This window comes from Antennarius striatus, chromosome 14, assembly GCF_040054535.1.
Source record: "Antennarius striatus isolate MH-2024 chromosome 14, ASM4005453v1, whole genome shotgun sequence".
In the NCBI taxonomy this organism is placed as follows: Eukaryota; Metazoa; Chordata; class Actinopteri; order Lophiiformes; family Antennariidae; genus Antennarius; species Antennarius striatus.
The window spans coordinates 8,317,260-8,339,782 of NC_090789.1; the positions used below are offsets into that span (position 1 = coordinate 8,317,260).

General features: G+C 38.5%; 1 protein-coding gene across 2 annotated transcripts; it reads left to right on the forward strand.

Moving 5' to 3' along the window:
- Nucleotides 1–1,046: 1,046 nt before the first annotated feature.
- Nucleotides 1,047–20,407, forward strand: angpt2b (angiopoietin 2b). 2 transcript variants are annotated; one of them, XM_068333256.1, is made up of 10 exons: nucleotides 1,047–1,107; nucleotides 1,237–1,774; nucleotides 6,359–6,514; nucleotides 7,164–7,285; nucleotides 9,200–9,432; nucleotides 9,801–9,925; nucleotides 12,253–12,354; nucleotides 16,657–16,823; nucleotides 19,629–19,759; nucleotides 19,905–20,407. In XM_068333256.1, exons 2-10 carry the CDS (start codon nucleotides 1,397–1,399, stop codon nucleotides 20,063–20,065), a joined length of 1,575 nt encoding a protein of 524 aa, XP_068189357.1. In that variant the 5' UTR covers nucleotides 1,047–1,107; nucleotides 1,237–1,396; the 3' UTR covers nucleotides 20,066–20,407. The 2 variants fall into 2 exon arrangements, with proteins under 2 accessions (XP_068189357.1, XP_068189358.1); XM_068333257.1 differs by having other exon boundaries at nucleotides 1,078–1,774.
- The last annotated feature ends 2,116 nt before the right edge of the window (nucleotides 20,408–22,523 follow it).

Sequence of the window (22,523 nt, forward strand, 5' to 3'; positions counted from 1 at the left end):
GAAAAACATTTCTCTCAAATGTAAACAAAGCAAAGTATATTCTCAATATTCCCATGGAGGGATGTTTCTGACAGAAAATGCAGGGAGGTTTTGATATTTTGCTGTTGACAGTTTGGACTTGAAAATGTTATTAATCTCTGGGTGAGGAAAACCTTATGGAAAATAATTAAAGGCATTAAATTGAAATTTTGGTCAAATTTAGTTTCATTAAGAAATTGTAATATATGTCATTGTTAAAAAAGTCAAATATTGTGGGTTGTGAATTGCTGACTTGCATTAATAATATGAGTAATGACCATTTATTGGTACAATCTGTGCATGTGATCAGAAAATTTTCTTGGCAAATTTGTTTCCCTCCCAACTACCACAAAGGGATTTAAGCAGCACCAGTAAACTTTATTAACATTATATAATGAATTTCACAAAAAGTAAGTGTTTAATTCATCTGTCTTTGTGTAACTCCGCGGCGCACTGGCGGCGCACTTGGAGTTTGCCCTGCCTCACGCCCTAAGATGGCTGGGATAGGCTACAGCTCCCCTTGACCCACTACGGCGGACAAAGCAGTTTGGAAGATGAATGAAAGAATGAAATGTTTAATCACTTTTGCACATCCTACTTTTCAGTTTTTTATTTTTAAACACAATATAAAATGTTGAATAAATGTGGTTCCACTTCAGGATTGTGTCTCACACGTTGCTGATTCATGAAAAATGTTTTCTGTTTGTTTCCTTTAAGTTTGAAGCCTGAAATGTGGCAAAATTTCAAAAAAGTTCTTATGGGGGGCCAAAACTTGTGCAAGGCACTGTATGTATGTGTCTCTGTGTGTGTTGTAAAGAAGTACACCTCCCTCTCTCTCTCTCTCTCTCTCTCTCTCTCTCTCTCTCTCTCTCTCTCTCTCTCTCTCTCTCTCTGTATTTCTCTGTGTCTCTCTCTCTGTTTCTCTCTCGGTCTCTTTCTGTCTGCCTGAAGAGCTTTACCACTTCAGCCAACATCCTCAAATGGACCACCCTCCACAGTGCTCCTCCTCTTACCTCTTCCCTCTTCTGGAGTTCAGCAGTTTGACAAGAAGGCAGCGAGGAAAGCAACTTTTCAGAAGAAAGATAAATGGTGGGGGAGGAAGTCTGCTGCTGTTGCTTTTCTGGACTTAAATCCATGCACTGCCTGAGGGCATGAATCTAAGAAACAATAAGACACAATCCAAGTTTAAATTGTGATTTTCATTCTGCTGTTCATTAGGAACAGCAAAACTGGACTGAAGAAGACATCTGAATTCATCAGCAAGACGGAGGATATGTCAAAGGTGGAATAGAGAGAGAGTGATAAAACAGACAGCAGACTTTGGACAGGTGAATTTTGAGTTGTTTTAACAAAAGAGTTGGGGGAAAAGCAGAGATTAATGCTCAACAGTGAAACCTCACATAAACCACCTGTGGTTTCTGTATTTGTCTCTCCTGACATGAGCCGCCTGTTGGCCCTGACCCTAACCTCTCTGGCGTATTTGGTGGCCATTGCTATGAGCTCTGAGCGGCAACAGCACCATGTGGAGCATGGCCTCTGCAGCTATACTTTCATTCTCCCTGAGATGGAGCACTGCCACCCATTAAATGACTTCCAGGTCACCAACACCCTCCAGAGGGACTCGCCCCCTGATCTACAATCGGATAGAAGTCAACATAACGTAGGAAAGGTCCAAAAGGAGAGGATGTCCTGGAAGGAAAGGAAGCTCGAGAGTCTGGAGAGTGCTATGGAGAATAACACCCTATGGTTGCAGAAGGTATGGTGCTCTTATTGCTCACTTATTGCTCACTCCAACTTTCTGTCCTTTTTTTTGTACGTCACATTTCAGGAAAATGCTGAAGGGGGAAATATAGTATTCTGATTCAGTGTAATGATATCTGTTGACTAATAAACTGATAGATTCAGCACTTTGCTGGATTTCCTGGCTGCTTCGATGTGTGTAACTGGCTCCATGACAAATCCCAGTGTACAAGTGAATGTGACCACGGGGAAATCAAAACTCCCTATATATATATATATATATATATATATATATATATATATATATATATATATATATATATATATATATATATATATATATATATATATATATATATATATAACTGTATGTAGTTACTCCAAGACCATTTTTGTCTGATGCCCGAGGAGCATTTTGGATACTGCATCGAATGACCCATTCCAAACGAAAACCATTGCTGGACAGACTGCTCGTGCTGGCCAGCTAGTTTCACTCACAATTTGTTGCCATTTTCTGTCTTGGTCCTGCTGTTTGGACTCTGCTCAAAAACATGAAAATTGTTGGAGCATGTATGACACTCTAAAATTATGTCAACTGGGAAGTCCGTGTATAGTTATTTCTTCAACATAGCAGATGCCTTACGCCATATTTTTCATGTGATTCCTTCTGGCAGATGCGCCATGATTGGTTGGGCGCTTGATTGACACGCAGTGGGTGGAGTTGGTGACAGTGTGACAGTGTGAGACTTTTCAAGTGAGCTTGTTGAAATACATAGGTGGGGACATATTTTGCCTCTAATCGAAGAATATTCTTTGGTTCTGAATGGCTGGTAGGGAGTTGCAGATATATGTGGTCTAAGAGATTAAGTCAAAATGACAGTCTCCGAGACCCAGTGACATAGATCTTATCTATGGGATGCAGGCTCCCACCTGTAGGATGTCAAAGTCACCTGGCAGTACTCCCCCCCCCCCACTCCATTCTGTTGTGCACCTGAAGGATGATGTATGTAAGTCTACTCAAACATTGACTTGTGAGCTTGTGTAATTTCTTCTAATTTACCTAATGCTGTATTACAATGAACTCAGAGTCATGTTAAGGAACATAAACTCAATTACCTGATGCAAACTCTGATGCTCATTCTATAAACTATAAACCTATTGCATGTTGAAAACATCTCATGAGACCACCTTTAAAGCGTTTGAGAAGACATAGTGAGAGGGCACACATGTTCCCTCAGGTGTGAAGTGATTTATTCATGCATGTGGTTTGACAAGCATGGACAAAATTGTAGAATGTGAAACCATCATGTATTATTTATATTTTGGTCATATTCTGTCAGGAATATTCTTACTCTGTTCAACTCTCTTCCTGCCTTCCTACCAGCTGTGATATGAGCTGTCTTGAAGGAGATACAGCTTAAAGCCCCATCATTTGTGGAAAAACATTCTGACACACATCTTCCTCTGTTGCCAAACTTCCACCACTAAATGTCTGTAATGAACACAAGGATCCAACCTTTCAACAAGTTACCCCCACTATGTCAGAGAGAAATGATCACACTGTAGGTGAGCTTTCCAAATAAACATTAGAAAACCCAAGGGAGCACTTATAGATATGTGCAATGTTATAATGACCCCTGAACCCGATGGAAAATGTCTTTTAGCACCTTGTTGGACTCATTAAACATATCTGCATAAGCCTAGGGAGAAAACTGTGATTTCTGTGTCAGTGAAATATCATATGCTCCAACTCAAAGCTCCCCTGGGACAGTATGACTCGAACTGTAAGCCTTAAAACTCGACCTCTTGAAAGAGAACACAAGCCCAGTAAACTAATCCAGCATTTTCTGCAGGGGAATCTCCAAGTGGATGAGTGCAACAGAACGGCACTAATATTATACATTCCTTCTTTGGTGTTTCCAAAATCTAACCCCAACATAACTCCCCATCCATAATCTTAAGAGATCTTTTAAGAGATGTGACCCTACTTCTAAGACACTGTTTGACTGATGCAATAGAAATTCTATGCCGTGATACATGAAGCATTTCATCTGTCTGACCCAATAATATTTCATTAAGGTAATATTACACTAATATTACTACATTTTTAATATTATTACATTTTCAAACAACATCTTATCCACACTACTAATTATCAACTTTTCTGTATTGTCCCATATTTCCCAAAACCCTGGCCATCTTGACATGTAAGACTATGACCTTTAACTTTGTTTGTGGTATAGTATTAAATTTAAATGCAACTTGGTATCAATAGTAAAGTTGCAGATTCCGTTGTTAGCATGATAACTAGCAAATTATTACTGCAATGAAGTGGATAGATGAGACTCTTAGACTTATAAGCTTAGCCATAAACCAAAATATCAGGTGAGGCAATAATGATGAAATTAGATGGAAAGATAAGCGATCAGCAATTTTAATACAACTCACCCTGAGGGAGACACAACTACATAAAATCTGAAAATCATAGCCTTTATCTGCCCAGATGTTGCATTCAAATATCAACCTCATGGTGGTGCTAAGGGGGAAACAAAGCATTCACCACATCTATTAAACATCACATCAAACCAAAAATATCTATCCAGACCATACCCCAAATACAGTATATCAAATGTAGCATTACATTAAAAATAAAAAAAAGAGAAGATTCCATTTATCTATTTACAATCTGTTTATAATGTTTCCATCGATATAGTAACTATGCCCTGGTTACTCTAAAAATAACCTCCAAAACAAAGTGCTGACCATTCATTTACAGGTAACTCTGGTGATAGTGGATCCACCTGGTGTTGCACAGACAAATCAATTTGATCATATTTTTTCATGGAGGCATAGAGTGAACATTATTGTTCCCTCCACAGCCAGCCTAATGGGCCTCAGTCCATCATTATCTGCTGCCTAACCAGGCAGAGAACTAGGAAGATAAGTTTCCTTTTTCCTTACTTGCTATAATTGAGAGCAAATATGTCTACTGGCTGTACAATTAGATATCATGTGATACAACCAGCAATTTTCTCATTTCAGATCTCTACAGTGCACTTAGACACAAACAAATAGAAATATACTACTTCCCAGATGTGATTTATCTGGCTGCATGCTGTAGCTTGTGACACAGCTGCAGTGAGTGTGGTTGGGGGTGGAAGTCAGAGTCAAGATCATTAGAATACAGAAGGCTTTATTATAGAACTTTGGGCTGATTATGGTGCATAAATCTTGCGTTCTTCCTTAGAGTTTGGCTTTCATTAAGTTGGTAATAACTGTTGTTACAATCAGATTTATGATGGTCTCTCCACTTTCTTGTAGTAGAATGAGAGACAGAGATGAACAGACCAAGAGCAAAAAGGATAATATGAATGAATGAGGACATGGTGATAAATATCAAGAGGTAAGAAAAAAAGAGAGAACAATTACAACGAGGCAAACAATTTAATTGGTGATTCATTTCTATTAATTTATTGGTTCACTGTTTTGTATTGTGGATATAAAATAGGAAAAGCTAGATTATTATCATCCCAATCCACTGATATGTGATTTATTTAAAAATAAATAACCATAGTACTACTTTAGATCTCTTTGTTTTTTGTTTGGATGGTTTATGTCCTTTGCATTGGAATTTTGCAATCATGTTGTTTTACCAGTATAGTGAGATCTTATCTCAGCATTAGAAAGTCATGAATATTGCTCAATATGGTACTTCATTTCAGTATGCAGCTATTTGCCTACCCATCATTGAATTGAATGTGTCACCCACAACAGGAAAAGCATAATTACTTTAAATTACATATCATTAACTTAAACTGAGCATACTTATATGAAAATCTATTCTGAAGCAGGATGGATATCTTTCAATTCATATTACTCCTGCAATAAGTGGTAATTTTTACTATTTTTCGACACACAACATACATTAATATTTGTATTGAATTTAAAGGGTTGTGCAGATATATTGATGAACATAGTTGGTGAGATACAGCATGCGCTCTCAGGATGCTAAAACTGTAAAAAGGACTTCATTCTGCATCAAGCTGTCAGTGTTCATTCATTCATTTTCTCAACCAGCTTCATTCGTTTGCGCCGATCGGGAGGAGCTGGAGCCTATCCCAGCTTGTCTTGGGGCGTGAGGCGGGGAAACTCCGGGCGTGACGCCAGTGCACTGCGGAGCCACACACACACACACACACACACACACACACACACACACACACACACACACACACACACACACACACACACACACACACACACACACACACACACACACACACACACACACACACACAGTCATTCCTATGGTCAATTTGGGACCGGCCAATTAACCGGAAGCACATGTTTTTGGATGTGGGGAAAAAGCTGGAGAACCCGGAGAGAACCCACCCACACACAGGGAAAACACGCAAACTCTACACAGAGCGGAACCTAAACCCGGAACCGTCTTGCTGTGCGGCAACAGCGCTACCCACTGCGCCTCCGTGCCGCCAGCTGTGTCAGTGATATATCTCTTAAAATGTTATTAACATCAAATGAAAGCAGGGACTCTGACACTCTGAATATTATTCTCAGAGTCTGTTTTTTCTCCCTACAGCTGGAGACCTTCATCCAAGAAAATGTACGCTCTGGAATGGAGGAAATGAAAAGAAAAGCAGTGGACACGCACACAGCTGCCATGCTGGAAATGGGAACGAACCTCCTCAGCCAATCAGCCGAGCAAACCCGAAAACTGACAGACGTTGAGACCCAGGTGAGCAATCAGGATGCATCTGAGCGAGCCTGAGATAACTTGTCTGCAGCCAGTCTAAATAAATAACTGTGGGGTAGTCACCCATGCAAAAACAAATGACGTCCCTTGCGAAGCACTTAATGAATAGGCTCTGACATCCTGAGAAAATACACCTAAAGGTTTTCAAACAACTTATATCTGATTCTGATTTTCAAATACGTTCAGCCACATATCTGACAAGCCAATTAAAAGATAAAGCTCAGTAGCACAACACAGATGTGTCTTCAATCATGACACGGAGTTGCTGTTGCAGGTCAGGTTGTTTTAGTCTCTGCTTTATTTTTCTTTTATGAAAGATGACAAGAAGCTACACCCCATTCAGATATTTGGCCCACTTTGTTCAAGCTTTTGTTTAATCTAAAAAAAAAAAAAAGCACCTGTGTGTGTGAGATGACTACTGCTACAGTTACCAGTGTGAAATGAAGGACTTACATTTGGAGTATGAGCCTGATGGTGTGCTGAGTGACATTGTTTACTGTTAACTATGCTTTGACTGTATTCAGCTAATTGGCACACTTTTAATCACTAATTACCCTCATCTCTTCCTATAGGTACAAAATGTGGCAGAGATTTTCTTTTATTTGTTTTTCTTTTTACAATCAATCAATAGGTGTTGAACCAGACAAGCCGCCTGGAGATCCAGCTGCTTGAGTACTCACTCTTCACCAACCAACTAGAAAAACATATTCTTCTCCAGAACCAGGAGATATCACGCCTCAGCGATAAAAACAGGTGAGCCCACACTCAATGGTAACACTGTATCAAGGTACTTTTAAAGACCTGTTACATCAATTCAAGTCCTCTCTTTCACTCTCGTCCATGGGCATTACAAGGTTATTCCTTTACATGATTTCACCCTCACAGACATCACACAGTCATTAACTGTTGATACAGAAATTATTGTAGGCTTTAGTCATGGTTGGTAACAATACTGTTTTTTTTCTTCCGCACTTCACCATTTCTTTTACTCAAAACCAAATGAACCAAAGGCAGCTCCTATGGAAAAATGTTTATTCAAGCATGATCTCGGTGTGTTGACAACCTTGCGGTGGTATACAAGCATACTGCTATTTGATATGGTGCAGTTTCTGCAGTGGTTATAATGTGGCATTGACATAGAATTGTCTGGTTGTGTAAGACTAGAAGTATGGAAGAAGATTTGAAATTTTCACCAAATGTAGCTGAAAGCCCATTGCACAATAATTCACTCTGTCTTGACAGACCAAATCATATAAGTGAAAACAAAGCCTTTCAGGAGTGGCTGCTTCCTGTTCCTGATTTTTAATTTTATTTTTCAGGAAAACCTTGACCCCCCCCCCCCACACACACACACATATACATATACTGTATATAAGGTAGAGGGGTGGACATATACAGAAAAAATATGCTGAAAGACTCCACAAGATCAGAAAGAGAACACACTTTATAGGAACATAAATCACATTGTGTAGGATTATTTGTACCACCGATTAGGCAGAGCATGTTAGGAGGGGTTTCCCTTGTTCTTTCTGGAAACACAAGGTCAAACTTAGGGCGGCAGGGCTTGACATACAGTGTGTAGGAGTGTCTCACTGTTTTTCAGTAAATTCATTTTTGATTGGGAGAACACAGTGACCCAAGCTCCAACACCTGTTAATCCAGTCCTGTTTGGCCCTGCTCTACCCTTTGGCCCTCATCTTTCGAGACAGTGACATGGCTTTGACATGGAAATAAATTTAAAAAGAAATAAATGAATATGTCTTCACATGGGTAATCAGGAGACATGAAGCAAAGGTTATACTGGGTTTGCAGCCTGCTTAAAGCAGAATAAAGGGAAAGAAGATTTATCAGGCTATTTTCTCTTTCTCTTTTTCTCTATTCTCTCTCTCTCTCTCTCTCTCTCACACACACACACACGCACGCACGCACGCACGCACACACACACACACACACACAAAGAGGGAATAGCATGACTCCTTCTAGAGTCAAGTCAAGTATTGTAGAACATAGTAATATAGAACAATGTGCAACCTTGCTTTGTCTACTATGCAGAAGTAAAGTAAAAAAAATATTAATAATGCTTTAGATTTTTCCAGCTTTCCTTTCTGGCTATATAGTGAGCTGCTGCATGAAGCAGGAGATGCATCTAGTGCAGTGGTTGTGTGTGCACAGGACTATAAAGTAGCTTAACCTTGCTGTTGGGTTCAATAAAAAGCTGCTGCACAGTTGCTAGTAAAAGTCATAAAAAATCAAGCTGTTGTAATTTATGACCTTCATTCAGAGATGTGGCACTTGCATAAACACATACTCACATACATGGTCAGATTGTTGTCTCATGACAATGACTGAGAGTCTTAGGATGCAGGCACATCCTAAGATGTGAATGCTGCTGCAATATAGGTCTTGGCATACTGCTGTATTAGATTACTCCTGTGCTGATATTATTCACTCGACCCTGAAGAAAAAAAGTCAGTGTGTGGACCTTCCAATGTGGAAAGTGTAGCCTGAACTGAGGGGTTATCTACCTGAAAATACACTTATAAATTTAACCATCTTCTAAATTAATATCATATCATGTATTCAGATCTATACTTTGCCACCATTCCACTTTGAAGATTTGATTTGAAAAATGTCAACACTTACAAACTTTTTTTTATTTTTTTATAGCTTTCTGGAACAGAGGCTCTTAGCTTTGGAGGCTCGGTATGGATTGGAGCTGCAGGGCTTGGAAAGTGACAAAGTGAAGCTTCAAGAGCTTGTGGAGAGGCAGAGTCGACTTGTTAGCCAGCTCCAGGGTGAACTGGGCAGCTCCAAGCTCAACAGCACATTACTACAGAGACAGCAGGCCAAGCTCACACACAGTGTTCAGCAACTGCTGACTATGGTCAATCACTGCAATGGTAACATTTTTCATCTTTCAGGAAGCTAATGTTACAATTATCACCACTTAGTAAAAGAAGGATGCATTTAAATGAAAAAATAGTATTTTGAAAAATAAATAAAAATGAACATTTATATACTCTTTTAAAGTATTTTTCTGTGCAAAAAAGGCACCATATCTTTAGTTATTTTTATTGATTTCATTAAGGTATATTCATATAGCGGCTTGTGACTCATTTTGAGATGTACTACATGAACACATGCCACACAAATATTGCAGGATTAAGTCAAAGCTCAAAACTGACATTAAAATAATACATATGGGTTTAAGATGTTATGTGAAAATCCCATAAGGCTGACATCTGTGAATGCCTGAATGTTCCTGCAGAAATTTCAAATGTCCCAAAGGAGGAGCCACTTAAGTTCAGAGATTGTGCGGACATCCGACGTTCTGGAGCAGCAGAGAGTGGAACATATAGAATACACCTCCCCAACTCCACGCAGACAGTCAAGGTAACATACTTTAAAGGTCATCGGCCTTTTCTTGCAAATATCATAGAACAAATTGTGACATAAAAGTTTATGCAAGCCGTTTTATTCACCTGTCCATAATTAGCTCTGGAACAGCTTCACTCTGTTTAGCCTCTTCATAATGTAATGCTCAGTCACGAACTACAGGGTGCAAAGACTCACACTATATAATGAAATGTAGACAGCTTATCGTTAACGTTGGACCACAGTAAACAGTAAGAGGGCAAACTGGTAATTTGGAGGTGTTACTGTTATATAATGTTAATGGAAATGTCAGGCTGTGGTACTGAGAGCTCAAATAACAAGTAACAAGACATGCATGGCCTGCATAATTTAAAATGAGAGAGGTGTTCAATTTAAAGTCAGAAAAAACATGAAATTCTTCCAACTGGTCTTGACTAGGTCAACTGAGGCACCAACCAGGACTCTTGCTTCTCTGTTGGGATATCACCTCTCAGACTTCACTATAAGAAGACAGACGACACCAAAACTGTCATTTTTAGTCTAGTTAGCTAATTTGTATTATTTTCTACTGTTCATCTCAATTCCTGTAGGCAAGGCAGCCAGGTGTTGAGTGTTGGTGCCATGTGTTTCCTGCCAGTTTTAGCCTATGAACATTTCCACTTTTGGAAACTACCAGTCCCAAACTCATTACTCATTACTCATTAGCTTTCAGTCTATATGCACACACAGATATAATACAGACCACCAACATGAGAGGTATTCATCAATCTAGCTTTTATTAATCAAGATTGTGGACAGTGATAGTTATATAGTTTATAGTTTGGATCAGATTCTCTGTAATGTGTGGTTATGATTTGAACTAAACACATGTTGACATCAACAAATATCTATCTTGTCCCCAGTAAGTCCTACTTTTTTTTTTTCTTTTCCATTAATCAAATTGTAAGCTTAACTTGTATGGATGCATGGATTCATGCATGGATCTAATAGGCTTGGCCCTAACTGACAACAACAATAACAACAATAATAACAACAACAATACTACCACCACTTCTACTACTACTACTACTACTACTACTACTACTACTACTACTACTACTACTACTACTACTACTACTAATAATAATAATAATAATAATAATAATCTACTACTACTACTACTATTACTACTACTACTACTACTAATAATAATAAGAATTTTAGATAGCTGCCTTGTGACCCCATCTGTCATTGTGTTCACATTCTAAATTTAAGTGTGCCACATTTAAAGCCAGAACATTGAGCTTAATATGCCACAGAATAATCACAGAGAATTATCCTTCTGCCCTGTTTTCTGTGGTAAATGACATGAGTGCTTTTTCACCATGATTTAGCTTCCTATTCTGAGTAAGAACTGGAAACGCTCATTTCATTCCCAGCAGAAAATGGCTAGTTTAGACGTCGAAATAGAGAGACCCCTATACTGCGTGCATTTTCAGGCAGGTCAGGGTGGCTGTTTGCAGGACAAAATTAAAGGAATGTCCAAACAAATAAATTGTGTTTCATGTGCAATTTAATCTCAATGGAAGTTTGGGTGATTGTTATTTAAAGAGAAATGTCACTGAAAATATGTGAAATTTAAGGTGACCTCATTGTGATTCAAACATTGTTCCTAAGAAAACTGACAAAGTACCGCCCTGCTCTACAGAAGAATGCACACTGAATCCACTTGTTTAACTAAATATAATTTTAGTAACAAAAATACAATCTTACCACCTATTTAGGGACATGTTCATGGTTATTTAATTACAGTACCAGAGGGATGGGAAGATATATCCAGTTTAATAGCTAGATATGGTATTTCAGTCCCTCTTGGTTCATCTCATTGCATGACAATTCACCCTCTGCTTCCAATTTCAAACGTTTATAAGCACCCCTCAAATAACAGAGACTATAATGTTTATTTTTTTCTCAATGTCATTTTGTCAGGTTTTTTTTGTAATTTTTCCACACTCTTCTCCAACATTTCCACTTCTAAGTGCTTTAAGATAAGAAATCAAATTTATTTGGCTGACACTGCACTGCTCTCAGTATCAAGCATAATATACATGTCGATAGGCGAGATATTGACGAGAAGTCTTAAAATAATGGTGTCAATAATATATATATCCACATGCTAACGTAATCATACCATATACTGGTAGAAGATTTAGACAAAAATTGTCATTGGGGATAAATTAATCAATTATTTAACAAAAATGCTATATACTTTAACAATTCAGACTCAATTTGTTGTTACTCAAAATATTCTAGTTTAGAGCATCAAAGAATAAAAGTGTCCACTACATGTGCCTACATTTCCACAGGTGTTCTGTGACATGAAGACAAGAGGTGGTGGGTGGACGGTGCTGCAGCATCGAATAAATGGCTCTGTGGACTTCCATCGTGGGTGGAGAGACTACAAAATGGTGAATTGTGTTAAATGTATGGTTAGGTTGCATCATTTTTTAATAATACTTTTTATTCATGAAGCATAAGAACACATATTGGAAAATTATAACAACAAAGAAAAAAATAAAAGTAGAGCATACTAAAACAAGACGATGAATTGCACTGCTACATCATTAATAAGTTCTTAAGACCAGTAATAACTGAAAAAAAAGTGGATGCCACATTGTTACTTTTTTTTTGGTCTTAGTCATTATTGTACTGAACAAAGTGATCCAAAAATGGTTGCCAAATATGAGAGAATTTGTTGGAATTGTCCATTATGTCATATATCCATGTGTAGTATGGCAGTGCATTCATTTATCCAGATCTTAAAGAGATGCACAGTGTCCGACTTTCATAATCTTAATATTATTTTATCTGTGATTACCATTCCATAATGAAATATTACATTGAGGCATTGCAACTTGATAGAGGAGAAAACCTAAATATTTATTTATTTATTCAGTTTATTTTCTTCTTTCCAGGCATGTTATTACAACAGATTTTACATTCATCATTTTTGAAACATCGGCAACATCACCCGAAAAAAAAAAAAAAAGGGTTGACGGGTAGAAGCCATTGGCTTGTGAAGTTCCTGTCCCCTAAATCAACAACATCTCTCTCATTACAGCAAATTGTCAATTACTACATACTTTGCATGTCACAATTCAAATTCAATTATTTTATTCTGATACGCTGTTGTTTTGATCCATCCATTTAGTTCAATAGGCGTGCATCTTTGCACACCTCTTTATCAGTTCTTGAGAAGAGTCCTAATTTTGTTATTGTTCATTTTGTTATTCTTTTCAAGGGTTGTTTCTGGTCAGATTATTTATTAATCGCCGTTGGATAACACAATGCCTGGGTCAGGTTCAAACACACAGCCTTACATTTTGAAGTACCATTTAAATTTGTCATCTGGGTGCATCATTATCTATATAGGAGGTATGGACTAGACTGGATGTTCAAAAACGATCCATGGGTGTTCTGGCATGGATAAGCATATAGGATATTGGCTGCTCTGGATCAAGTGACTTGAGAATATTGAATTTGGATGCCCTCTTGTTCACTTCAGCCAATATCTTATTGCACCTGCTCTTTCTCCTTCTTCCCTCACACTCCCACACATATACATACACCCATGCACAGACGCATGTCATGTTGTTTATTGGCCCAATACTGTTTGCATCTGTTTTAAAGATTGCAATATGTTTGCTGTGCAGTGAAATTAGTGATTTGCAGTAGAGGTAGCATTACTTTGAAATGTATATAACACAATACCTTACAAGTGACCACTGGAGAGATGTAACACCTCTGGCTTGTGTTATATTTGGTCTCACATTTTGATGATACTTTTTATCTGATTCTGATTTTCTTTTTTCTTTTTTCTCACTGCATAGTTTTCACAATAGAATCAATATTCAGTTTGCACAATAGAGAAAAACCTATGCGCTCAAGCTTTTCTCGACTGTGTTCAATTACAATGAGGACAAATGAGTCAGGCTAGTTTGGGACTCAGCGGAGTAGCAATTTGTCTTCCACCCACGCCAACAAATCAATTTCCTCAGCTTGGATCGGAAATAAAATGCAGAGGCTGCAAGCAGACATGAGGGGGAAAAGAGCCACAGAAGGAACAATATTTTTACAAGTGGATGACAAATATTTGGTTCTAGTTGGGCTGTGGGAGTACTGGGGCCCTGGATTTGGCAAATAAAACATGAAATACTTCACTGCCCCAGTACTCCTTTGATAATCTCAGAGACTGTTGTGTTGATCAAATGTTGCACCCAGGTCTACTGCTCAAACAATAAGTAAAGGTTATGTTTTACATTTGGTCTCACTTATGTATTGATATTACTGCTGCTGTGCTCTCTCTGTCTCTTGACCTATTCATCCATCTGATCCAGTCAAGGCAGATAGTCAACCACCATGCATGAGGTTTCTGCTGGTTAAAGGCAATTCTACCTCGACATTGTTACCAAATGTTTTCTCTTGAGGCAAATGTTGTTTTTCATTTAAAAAGTCTATACTATAACACTATAAAAGTTTTGCTAAACAATAATTGTTATGATTTATATTCAGCAAACTTGACAAGACCTTTTTCACCTTAATAACGTAACTATTGACAAGTAATCATTTTCAATGGTTCATACTCATCCACATAACTCAATCCCTCACATTCACTTTGTGTCATTAAAGTATCCCCAGGCCTCTGAATTGCCTACTCTTGGAAAAGAACGATGGTTGTTACCATATTTTCACTATATTGACCCTTTTTGTCGGTTATAGCCATCATGCCCATGTGGTGCACTGTATCTCTTTTCATTTGATATAGCAGTTGATTTATAAGGTCATATAAAGTAATTTCTCAGAACTTTGAAGAGTTGATGAACGAGAAAAATGAGCGAGAACAAAGACCAGAAGAGGTGGCTGTTGTGGACCAGGAAGTAGCAAAGATTAGTCAGGATGAAGTGAGGAGGGTATTGAAGAGGATAAAGAGTGGAAAGGCACTTAGTCCTGATTATATACCTGAGTTGTGGCAACTAAAGAGGAATAAAGCTGATGAGCAATACACTGAAGTCATGAGAAAGAGTAGTTGACGCTAGACTAAGGGCATAAGTGAGCATTTGTGAGCAGCAGTATGGTTTCATGCCAAAAAAGAGTACTACAGATGCAGTATTTGTTTTGAGGATGTTGATAGACAAGTACAGAGAAGGCCAGAGGGAGCTGCATTGTGTTTTTGTAGATCTGGAGAAAGCTTATGACAGGGTACCCAGAAAGGAACTTCGGTATTGTATGAGGAAGTCTGGAGTGGCAGAGCAATATGATAGAATGGTGCAGGACATGTAAGAGGCCTGTAAGACAGTGGTGAGGTGTGCTGTAGGTATGACAGAGGAGTTCAAGGTGGAGGTGGGACTGCATCAGGGATCAGCTCTGAGCCCCTTCCTGTTTTCTATGACGATGGACAGGCTGACAGACAAGGTTAGACAGGAATCTGCAGTGAGAGCAGGGAACAGGTGGAGGAGACGCTAGAGAGGTGGAGGTTTGTCCTGGAAAGGAGAGGAATGAAGGCTAGCCGCAGTAAGACAGAGTAAATGTTTGTGAAAGAGAGGGACCCAAGTGGAAGAGTGAGGTTACAGGGAGAAGAGATCAAAATGTGTAGGATTTTAAGAACTTAGGTCAACAGTCCAGAGCAATGGAGAGTGTGGAAAAGAGGTGAATAAGCATGTACAGGCAGGATGGTACGGGTGGAGAAAAGTGTCAGGTGTGATGTGTGATAGAAGAGTTTCAGCTAAAATGAAATGAAAGGTGTACAAAACTGTGGTGAGACCAGCAATGTTGTTTGGTCTAGAGACAGTGTCACTGAGGAAAAGACAGGAGACAGCTGGATGTAGCAGAGATGAAGATGCTGAGGTTCTCTCTGGGAGTGACCAGAAAGGATAGGATCAGGAATGAGTACATCAGAGGGACAGCACATGTTTGAGGTTTTGGAGATAAAGTCAGAGAGGCCAGACTGAGATGGTTTGGACATGTCCAGAGAAGAGATAATGAAGATAATGGTAGAAAGATGCTGAGTTTTGAACTGCCAGGCAGGAGGCCTAGATGAAGACCAAAAAAGAGGTATATGGATGTAGTGAAAGAGGACATGAAGGTAGTTGGTGTGAGAGAAGAGGATGCAGAAGACAGGGTTAGATGGAGGCAACTGATTCGCTGTGGCGACCCTTGAAGGGAAAAGCAGAACGGAGAAGAAGAAGATATAAAGAACAAAAGTCTGTCTATGGGGCCCCCGGTGATTGCAACAGTCACATTTTTCTCATCTCCATTCTCATCAGACCATTTTGTGACCTTTGTGCCCCATAGGGAAGGATCTGGATTCGATTTGCAGCACTTGCACATCACTGAATATCATAAAATGTATTCCCTGGCCGCTGTACTCTGTATTAGTGATCAATCAGTTTCATATTTGCAATATTTTTTTAATTTACTGAAGACACTCAAATCCAGATGTGACTGGTATATACGTAGCACACATAGATGGATCACTGATGGAATATTAAGGTAAATTAAGTTTCAGTTGACTGACAACTTGCTCTGGGAGTGAAGTATTTCATTTCATAAATTCATTGGAAATTCTCAAGCCATCATAATGATACAACCTCTTGAGCTGAGATCCATTTTCATTTAAGTCCACAAACGCTTGACAGGGCCCTGGCAAAAATCGCCACCATATATGAATATTTTGGGAATCTATTGTTTCTCTGTCTCTCTGTCTAATCCAGGGCTTTGGAGATCCATCAGGGGAACACTGGCTGGGGAATGATATCATCCACAAGCTGACTAGTTTCCAGGAATACAGCCTGCATGTCCAGTTAAAAGACAGAGAGGGGAATGAAGCTTTCTCACAATATGATCGCTTCTACATAGATGGAGAGGACAACAACTACAGGTGACCGAACAACATCTAATTTAATTATTGTAACTTTTTCAATCATAAAAAGTATCATCCAATTATAAAAGTATTTGGCATAAGACTATGAAGAATGAATATGAGTTAATTAAAGTGTTTTATTAAGAGCCATCATTTGAGTTTAATTGCAATGGATCAACACCTTGAGATTACACCCTTCCCTCTGGGTGTAATACAGTTTTTAGCATAAAAATTACAAACCATTATCAGTAGTTAAAATTTTGTCTTTCTTTTTTTCTTACTTCCATTTGTTTTATCCCCGAGCCCTAAAATTAAGGAACACATAGAACCATTTTTGAAGAATACCTTTCAACTAAATAAGCTCAGTGCAGAGCACACAGCCACTTTTGCCTGCTTCCATTTTTCCCTCCAACATTGTGGCTGCTGGTGCCCCTGAGAATTCCCAAAAGGGAACCACATTCATCGAAATATAACAATAACACTCAGCAATGCCTGCCCCTTCGGGAACCAACAACTGAAACTCAGCTCCATGGCAAACATGCTGTCACTAAACAAGGTTATCCTCGGGGATAAGATTGCATGCTCCCCTAAAAAAGACAGAAATAAAATTCTGTCCACAATCGTCAGCTTTCATGTCATCAAAATTCACAGAAATTTTCTGTTTTGTAAAAGTTTATTTAGACTGATGCTCTGAGAAATGGCAGATAATCCTTTCCACATCCCTAATAGTGCAGCAAATTGTATATGCCTGAGATTGTTTCACATAATTAGTATGATGAAACTCAACATTTACTAACTTTGCTGCAGGCTACACCGTGTGAGGTGAGGCACCTGAATGAATATAATCAACTTTGTAGCTCGCTACCCCTGAGATCATGCTCAGTGTAACAAGTTCAACATGTACCAGTTTTTACTAGCATGCTGGCTTCTACTCTGGGTTATATTAGAACTCCCACCCCAGAGCTATGGTGCTGTGCAGTCAGTCAGCCAGCCAAGGCAATCCTTCTCCTCAGCTGCAACTAGTGTGCTCCCCAGAGCAACGTTGAGGTCTTCACCTAAATCTCAGTAACATTATTCATACATTAATCATCATACTGACAGATCCTTTTCCTTCCTTTTCCCCTTAGAGGTGGCCAAGAATAGCTATTCTTTTAGTAAAACCAATTGTAAACATTCGCGTTCGTGTAACAGTATATTTATCATTACTGATACAATAACAATAAAAAAACACAGTCACCTTGAAAGGGATTAGCCTTTAGTCTTGTGGTCTGTGGCACTGCTAGGATGGTTAACTGGACATTTTCCTGGAAGTTACAGCTAATGCAAATGTGTCAGGGAGTATAAGGGCGGAAAAAATGTTCCATAGCCTGGATTCCAGCCTCGCAATTTTTTTTATTTTTTTTTACCAGAGACATCATAATGGAGTGAGAAAACATCATACAAAACACTCTCCAAGTATTATTCTAGTCATTTTCCAGTGCCATCATTATTTTTGTCATTTGTATTTCTCTTTTTGATTCCCTTCATGTTTGTGTTGCCCCGGTCCATGAACTTACAAATTCAAGACGAGGTCTTCATTTAGTCATCACAGACATGGTGACCCCTAAATAGGGAGGGGGTCACTTTGCTCTGGGGATAATCCAGTGCTAAGCAGACAGAATGACAGAGTTGAGGAGAGGTCATAAAAGATGGTTGACCTTTTTGCCCTCTCCCTTCAAACCAGTACAGACGCACAGACAGACAAACAAAAAATAAACACAAACACAATCTCTGTGAGTTGTTGCATGAAAATAATTGAGTGATAGGATAGAATAGGATAGGAGAGGATGCACTTTATTAATCCTCAAGAGGGAAATTAATTCCCTATTAAGATACCAACATACATCAAGAAGACAGTGATAAGTATGTCAGTGCACAGTACAATAGATACAATTAGGTGAAAAATAGATATGCACCAGGTATAGGCGTTGAGAGAGCACAATAATCACATGAATTATCCACTCAGCCCTTCACTGAAAGGATGGTGAAAAATCACAACAGAGTCTCAATACTGTAAGACAAGATATTGTGCAAAATGCCATTCACAATGTGTAGTTCAGACAATGCCACCCTCTGACAGCCTGAGTCACACAACAGGCAATCCATGGCAGTGAATCCGTTTGTTTTAGAAAGAGATTTATCTTTGACTGTTTGGGCTATTTCACAAAGCACACCATTGAGAAATAAATGACTTTTTTTCCCCATCTTGGTTTATATAATAATTTGGCAACAATGGAAACCTTGGGGAAATTGTACATTGTAACAAAAGTATTGTTCATATTCTAAAAATGTTATGAGCATCAAATGGCTTACAGGTGTCCATAAATATATTACATATAAGATTTATTGCAAAATGAATTTCTATTTAATGCTGTAATACGGCTCAGCATTTTTTAAAAACATACATCCCTCTGCACAGGCCCAATAACAAAGTGAAGCTGAAAGAGAAATGTATATTTGAGCCTTCCTTATTTGGCTCTTTGCCAAAATTTAACTCCAATATCAGGAATGCATGGACGCAAAAGAGAATGAGCGGAAAACAAACAAACAAACCACTTGTCATGTTTACTAAAAGGCAGCCCCAATTAAGCAAATTTAAAGGTTTTACCCATTTCATTACTTTTCCAACTGATGGTACTAGGAAATATGAGGAAAAAGAATCTTAAAGCGTTTTTTGTGGAGTAATCACTCCCTCTCATTTGGAGCTCTTATCTAGTAAAGATACCTGGTAAAGACTTCAGGTAGAAGTACCTGAAATATTTTTATCTCTTGTCTCAAATCCAGCCTTCATGCTGACTACCTCAGTGGCACAGCTGGGCAGACCAACAGCCTCACCCATACTGGCACCATGTTTAGTACCAAGGACAGAGACAATGACCTCTGCACCTGTAATTGTGCACAGCTTGCATCTGGAGGTACACAACATCTCCTAGCTTCTGCTATCCAATTTTCTATGCATTCTTAGTCCAACTCCAACTTTTCCTCTGCACCAATATAAAGTTACAGCTGTGTAATCAATTCAACTTCTGCCTTGACACATCTGACATATTTTTTCCACAGGCTGGTGGTTTGAGGCTTGCGGTCCATCCAACCTGAATGGCATATATTACCCCAGCTCATCCAGTGTGGTTCGCTTTAACGGCATTAAATGGTATTACTGGAAAGGTCCAAATCTGATGGCTACCATGACAACAATGATGGTGCGCCCAGCAAACTTCTGATGTAGTGACTGGATTGACCTCTGAACAATATAATGAATGATAGCCAACAAAACAGACTGTGTACTTTGGGAAAATCTTCAAGCCAGCCCTGCTGGTCTCCAGATGAGTTGGAGATGTGCTCAAGTGGTTTCCAGTGACATGTTCAAACCCGTAAAAAATACTTTAGTGAATTTGAAAGTGAGAGCCAGCCACATGTATTCATGAAAGTACCAATACTTTAGCTTAGCACTGAGATGAAGGGCATTGGCAGAGGAACAAACAAAAAAAAAACAAACAAACACAGCTGCCCATATTATGTTCTTACATGAGACTATAATTGAATTTAATCAAACCAAGATACAATGTTTCTTTTTACAATGCCTATTTTTGTATTAAAATATTGAAACTAATAAAGTGTCATTTCTATTAATACATTTTTTAAAATGTGTAAACAGCTATTTCTTTTTTGTATTGTTTAGTGCAGGTGTACAGAAAGTTAAATAAACTAAATAATCATTTCACAAAACCTTTATTTCCCATAAAACTTTACTGACACATCTTGGTATTTTTGTTACTGTACATCTAACCTTTCAATATTTTTTTTCTATGCTAACATAGAACAGTTGTTTTAATTCAGTTTTGTCACCAGACGATAAAAGCCAAAACTCTAGTTCAATTCATGCAAAGTATAACATAAGATAACCATCAGTGAATCAATGGTTTTCTGCCATTAGTAAAATAAAACAGAATAAGCAATACTAACGGATTTTGCTGCATCCTCCAAAAGGATCCCAAATTTTTATAGGAACACTCCTCATGAAACTTATGATAATTTTGCCTCATAAAAGTACATCATGCACTAGTGGGATTTACAAGAAACAGTTCACATTAGCATCTGGGACCAAAAATTTAAATAAAATGTTCACATTTTTTTTCATATATGTTTTTTTTTATCCACAGTGTCAGGTACTTCTTAACATGTAAGCTATATAAATCTCCAACAAGCTAGAGCTCCCAGCCATTGATCTGATGAATCATCCAATAAAATTGGACATTGTGGTGGCCTTTAGCAAGCAGCTGAATTTCACTTCTAGTAACAACAAGCTGGATTTCCTGGTGCACCTCAGGGACAGCAGCAACTACTAAATGGTGGATGACACGCAAGCCATCGCTGGCTGTGTCTACAAAGTCTCCTAATATGCGTGCTTCATTTACTGAGAAAAATCATATCATTTGAAGGTTTCATGTCCCAAACCAAACTCAACTCCCGACCTTGTCTTACAACAATAAATGAGACCTGAGTTAAAATGAACTATGTTCCAAGTGTCTGCTAATTAGAGCCAGTCTAAAATATGGCAAAGAAGAAAAAAATGCCTTCGTTTCAAAATTTAAAAAAAATTGAAACAAAAGAGGTAAAAGTCTCTTTCCCGTGCATGATATTCATTGAATCTGATATTGTTGCAATCATGCTACAATTGGTGAGAAAATTACAAATATCACCAAAAGTGGGCACAGTGCCTGGAGCCACTTGCATCTATAACACAATAGTCTTAACAATACGCCTAAGACATGACATACTGCATGAGCCAAAAGATAGGCACAGTGGATAATACACCCACACACACACACACACACACACACACACACATATGCTCAGCTTGCATGTAGTGGTGCCATTGCTAAACAAGTTTATTACGACCTCCAAGGGTTGGACAGGCAATAGATCATGGTGGGGGAGGCCGGGGGCAAATCCATCAAAGCAACTTTAATAAAGACCACTTGATTTGGCCTGTCGGCTGAACAGATGAAATGGTTGTGTTGAGGTCCAGTGAAGCAGGCCTGAGTCTGGAGAACATTGCTCCTCCTCATGTCCAAGTCCCTGTTTATTAGGTGGGGTATTTCCAGGCAGAGATTCAAGTAAAGAGTAACTCTAGAAACATGTCTTGGTTATTCTCACATTCGTTAATCAAATTTAACAGTTTATTTTTATGTATGAAGTGTCCAAAGTAGACTTGACTTGTGATTTATCTTTATTATATCCACATGCAAAGTATTAATAGTTTGACATAGATTCTAATACTTAAGCTATTTTTGGTAATGTCGTGTTTTGGGACTAGCATTGCTCAAATTAATTTTTTTCAAGCAGGCCAAGTATTCCATAAATGAACAGATATTTCTTATAAGTTATGCCAAAACATGGATCGTTTTTTTTTTTTTTTTGCTGTGAATGTGTTTAAAAAAAAAATTATTCTCAATGTCCTGTCACTGTCTTACGGAAATACTTTTATGCTTTAAGATATATTTTCACATTTTACATTCTTAATGAGAGTTAATCACAACAACAGTACATAATTTATTCATTGATCCATTTCCCAACACGCTTCATCCGCTTGCGCAGGTTGCGGGGAACTGGAGCCTATCCCAGCTTGTCTTAGAGCGTGAGGCATGGAAACTTCGAAAGCGACGCCAGTGCACTGCG

Excerpts from the sequence above, each read along its gene's own strand:
- angpt2b (XM_068333256.1), top strand. The coding sequence starts at position 1,397 with ATGCTCAACAGTGAAACCTCACATAAACCACCTGTGGTTTCTGTATTT. Across the intron at positions 9,433-9,800 it reads TATGGTCAATCACTGCAATG|AAATTTCAAATGTCCCAAAG; the intron begins GTAACATTTTTC and ends ATGTTCCTGCAG. Across the intron at positions 9,926-12,252 it reads ACTCCACGCAGACAGTCAAG|GTGTTCTGTGACATGAAGAC; the intron begins GTAACATACTTT and ends ACATTTCCACAG.